Source organism: Aedes albopictus, chromosome 3 (genome assembly GCF_035046485.1).
Source record: "Aedes albopictus strain Foshan chromosome 3, AalbF5, whole genome shotgun sequence".
NCBI classification, from domain to species: domain Eukaryota; kingdom Metazoa; phylum Arthropoda; class Insecta; order Diptera; family Culicidae; genus Aedes; species Aedes albopictus.
In genome coordinates, this window is record NC_085138.1 from 434,667,307 (window position 1) to 434,671,827 (window position 4,521).

The window sequence follows — 4,521 nt, forward strand, 5'->3', positions numbered from 1 at the left end:
CCTCTTTTGTTTTTGGCCACCACACGAGCGAAGCGTACGTTACTTTGGGACGTATAATAGATGTGTAAATCCATTTTATCATTTTTGGTTTTAAGCCCCACTTTCTTCCAAACGTTTTGGAGCAGCACCAAAAAGCACTGGTAGCTTTGCCAATTACATACTCAATATGAGCATTCCAGTTTAATTTGGCGTCTAATATTACACCAAGGTACTTAACTTGTTCACTAAGACGCATTTGTACACCTCCAATCTTCAATGTTTTGAGGTTGAACTTCCTTTTCCTAGTGAACGGAACAATTACTACTTTTGAGGGGTTGACGTTAAGGCCTTCCTGCACACACCATGAATGGGTAAATTGCAGAGCCTGTTGCATTCTCTCTGAAATGATACTATCAAACTTTCCTCTTACTATGATGACAATATCATCTGCGAAGCCTACAACCTCGAAACCAAGTGTCTCCAAGCTTCTTAGCAGATCGTCTACAACTAAGGACCACATCAGTGGTGAAAGGACCCCTCCTTGAGGACAACCTTTCGTTGCCTTAATCATTATAGACGACCCACCTAGTTCAGAAATGATTTCTCTTTTTGCAAGCATAGAATGAATCCAGTTAATGATAGCCGTATCAAAGCCCTTTTTTACCATGGCACGAGCCATCGAAGAATAAGAAGTGTTATCAAAAGCACCTTCAATATCCAAAAATGAACATAGTGCTATTTCTTTTGCTGTAAGTGTTTTTTCCACTTTAGACACCAGAGATTGCAACGCCGTGACTGTTGACTTCCCAGATTGGTATGCAAACTGGGTTTCTGATAGTGGATGTTCTTGCATGTAGTTTGAACTAATAAAATCGTTAAGAACTTTCTCCATAGTCTTTAACAAAACTGATGAAAGACTGATGGGTCTGTATGATTTAGGATGCGTCCTATTCCGCTTCCCTACCTTTGGTACAAAAATGACTTTTACTTTTCTCCATTTTGATGGAATGTAGTTCAATCTTATACTTGCCTTGAAAATCTCTATTAGAGACGGAATTAAAACTGCCTCGCCCTTTTGAAGAAGTGCAGGAAATATTCCGTCTACTCCAGCAGATTTGAAAGGCTGAAAAGATCTAACTGCATTCTCTACTCTGGCTCTCGTGAAGATATTGTCGGCTAGATCTGGACTGATGTTTTCTGTTCTGGTAGACATGTAAGATGTCTTCATAGAACACCTTTCACCATCAAGGCCTTCAGATCTTACCGGATCTGCACATTGAACCGATCCAGGGAAATGAGTCTCCATCATTAAGTCTAAAGTTTCGCGAGGAGTTTTTGTAAAATCCCCATCATTACGTTTTAAATATCCGAGTTCACTGGTGTGATCTTTTGCTAGCAATTTCTGTAGCCTTGCAACTTCAGGGGTATTGCTGATGTTTTCACATGTTCGAACCCAAGATCTTCGTTTAGCTTTCCTTATTTCATTATTATATTCAGTTAAAGACTTCCTATACTGAGACCAGTCTGAAGTAGCTTTCGCTCTATTAAACATTTTACGAGATATTTTCCGAAGTCGTTCAAGTTTTGTACTCCACCACGGCACGTCTCTGTTTGAGGACGCTCGTTTGGTAGGACAGCTTTGGTAAAATGAACTGAGTATCTTATCGTTTAACTTTTGAGAAAAGGATTCTAATTCCTGAATTGAATCAATCTTTCCCCTCTCCGTTACTAAGCTCGTATTCAGATTTTGTACATATTGATCCCAGTTTGTTTTCCTGGGATTTCTGAATGTAGTAGCAAGGCAATCGCCTTCCTTCCATTCAAACATAATATGTCTATGATCAGACAAAGAGGTTTCATCCGACACATGCCAGTTTGAAATTCTTTCATAAATTGCAGCGTTGCATAAAGTCAAGTCTAAAACTTCTTGTCTGATTGCGTTTGAAAAAGTTGGTTCATTTCCCTTATTACATATATCTATGTTACTTGCTGAGAGATAATCCAATAGGCACTCACCTCGACTGTTGATATCCTTACTTCCCCACACCGTATGATGGGCGTTGGCGTCACACCCAAGAATGAATGGCTTGTTGATTTCTCTGCATTTTTGGACGAATGGATCGATCTCAGGAGGAGGAACCACAGTATCATCACCAGGGAAGTACGCTGAAGCCACAACGACCTCTGTTTTTCCCCTAGTTGTTGGTACCTCCACCATGACCGCAACAATGTCTCGTTTAATAAATTCTGTAATTGGATAGCATTTGAGTGTTTTATCAATTAATACAGCAGTTCTAGGTGAACTCTGAGTTTCGTCATAGAACAACTTACAATTTTGTGTTTCAATACCAAGTATTTTTCCTTTATTGGACCATGGCTCCTGAATTAGAGCCACGCCCAAGCCTTGCTTACAGAACCTCCGACTCAACACAGCAGACGCACCCTTTGCGTGATGGAGGTTCACCTGCACGAACTTAATCGGTTTCATGAGAAGGCAGTGAACGCTTTTCTTTGCCTTTGCAGGAAGCGATGGTCCTATCGTTTTCATTTTCAAGAAATACACGGGTTTCTCTCATCTTATCAGGCATCCTTTCAGGCACACTCCTTTTCGTGGAATGCTGGCCATCTTTACTGCTTGAACCAATGAAAGGTTCCTTTGTATATTCCGTTATGTTCGATTTTGCACCTACAGTTGATGCGTTACCTTTGGGAGGAGTGGCAGTTATCTCCGAATGACGCTGCCCAGGATATTTCACCTTTCTCAGCTGCGTTTCGCCAAAGCGGAAGTTTAGAATAAAGTTTCTTTGCGACAGTATCTCCAAGGAACCTTCATCTACGTTTAGCATCCACTCTGCGTGTTTATTCGCGTTTGAACGGGTTAGAATTCTCCAGCCTTTTGTGCTTAGACCATCATTCTGACTCTCTATGAGTCCTCTAAGCCGCTCATCGCTGTAGTCAGCACTGAGGGGAAAGAACGCATGAAAAACTTCCGGGCGAGGAATATCTTTTTCATCCAACGCAATTAGTTCCGCATTTTCCCAAGGAGAGAGCATCCCAGTTACATCTTTTAGCCAATTTGCAGTTACTGAGTCTTTGCAGTCAAGGACCAGATAACCATGCCTATAGCTACATTTTGTAAATTTGGGTTTAACTTTCTCATGTCTTTGATTCTCTATTTTTAAAAGAATTGCTTCCTGCAGAGCATCAAGTTGCTCTGTTGTCATTTGATGATTTGGATAATCTTTTACTAGTATGCCCATTTTAACCATCCTTGCCGCATCTCTATAGGAGTGTTTTGTTGAATTTGGAATGGCTGGCAGGTTACCAGAATATTCCGGAACTTTTAATGCAGCCTTCCCTGAATTCTTAACAGTCTCCTTCTCCTTCATATATTTGTCTTGGATGTTAGAAGAGATTAACCCCGCACGCATCTTTGGACAGAGGTTCTCCTTCGTCCTCTTTGCGTTTGGGTTCTCTTCACTACTACCTTGTTCACCTTCTCTCAATCTTTTAGTTGTGTTTGGAGTGCCAGGAGTAACATTAGAAAATACTTGTTTCCGAGCTTCGTGTTTATTCAGCCCAGCTTCCAGACATTTCTTCATTTTATTCCTTTGTCCTTTTGACATATTTTTACGCCATTTGATTTTAGGCTCACTATCACTTAGAGATCGACTATTGTTGATCTCACTTTCGATAGCAGACCTAAAAATCACACTGGAAATCGGTTTGATAGTAACATTTATACCATCGTCGTCACTATCACTTTCCACCAGGTCATTTTTCGGCGTATTGAGTATCGAAGAGGAACACGACGGAACTTCTGAGGCAGAATCACTCAGCAGATCATTCTCCCTAGATTCAGCTACTTCCATATCCACTTCCTCAGGTTCCGAATGGACAATTGTGTTAATCACTGTCTTTTCGTGATTCATTTTTTTTTATCGCCTCTTGTAGTACTTATGTACACAAGAAAAATATGTAGTCGGTTTGGAATTAGCAAATATACAGCTGTCAAAATTGATTAGGGAAAAAGGAAAGGAAAAAAAAAAATAAAATAAAATAAAATAAAAGTAAATAAATTAGAATAAGGATAATATTTTGTGCTTCTGATCCCGGTTTTCTGTTTATTTATGTATTAATCTTTCGTGTATTTTATTTGTCGTAGAACTTTTTCCGTGTATATTGCACCATAAATGCTGTGCAAGTTCCACCCCAATTGTATGCAAGAACACTTTCAATATGTCATGCAGAAGACATTAAAGCATCTGACAGTTATGCACTACAAGAAATTCTTGCAGTTGCATCCTCGTCATGCATGATGGCCTCTTTCCTTTCTTTCTTTTACAATTCCAATGTTGAGCACAAATCTGGAATTAACTACACTTGAATTCACTAATCTCACCTATGCACTAGCAAAGATCTAAACGGCAGCGCCTTAGAATACTTTTGCACTATAGCTCACGATTTTTCACTACTTAATTCTGCCAAAAAAATTAGTAAAAGCTGAGCTAGTTTAGAAAGCACTTGTGCACTCGAGAGCAG

At 39.8% G+C, this 4,521-nt stretch overlaps 1 protein-coding gene across 1 annotated transcript; it reads right to left on the reverse strand.

Annotated features, from left to right (window-relative positions):
* Nucleotides 1-2,026: 2,026 nt before the first annotated feature.
* LOC134289869 (uncharacterized) lies at nt 2,027-4,029 on the reverse strand. The gene is made up of 2 exons (XM_062856537.1): nt 2,311-4,029; nt 2,027-2,226 (listed from the first exon to the last, which is right to left on the reverse strand). Exon 1 carries the CDS (start codon nt 3,909-3,911, stop codon nt 2,454-2,456), a length of 1,458 nt encoding a protein of 485 aa, XP_062712521.1. The 5' UTR covers nt 3,912-4,029; the 3' UTR covers nt 2,027-2,226; nt 2,311-2,453.
* Nucleotides 4,030-4,521: the final 492 nt, after the last annotated feature.

What these genes read in the sequence shown, in the direction of transcription:
- LOC134289869 (XM_062856537.1), bottom strand. Translation starts at nt 3,911, where the DNA reads ATGAATCACGAAAAGACAGTGATTAACACAATTGTCCATTCGGAACCT.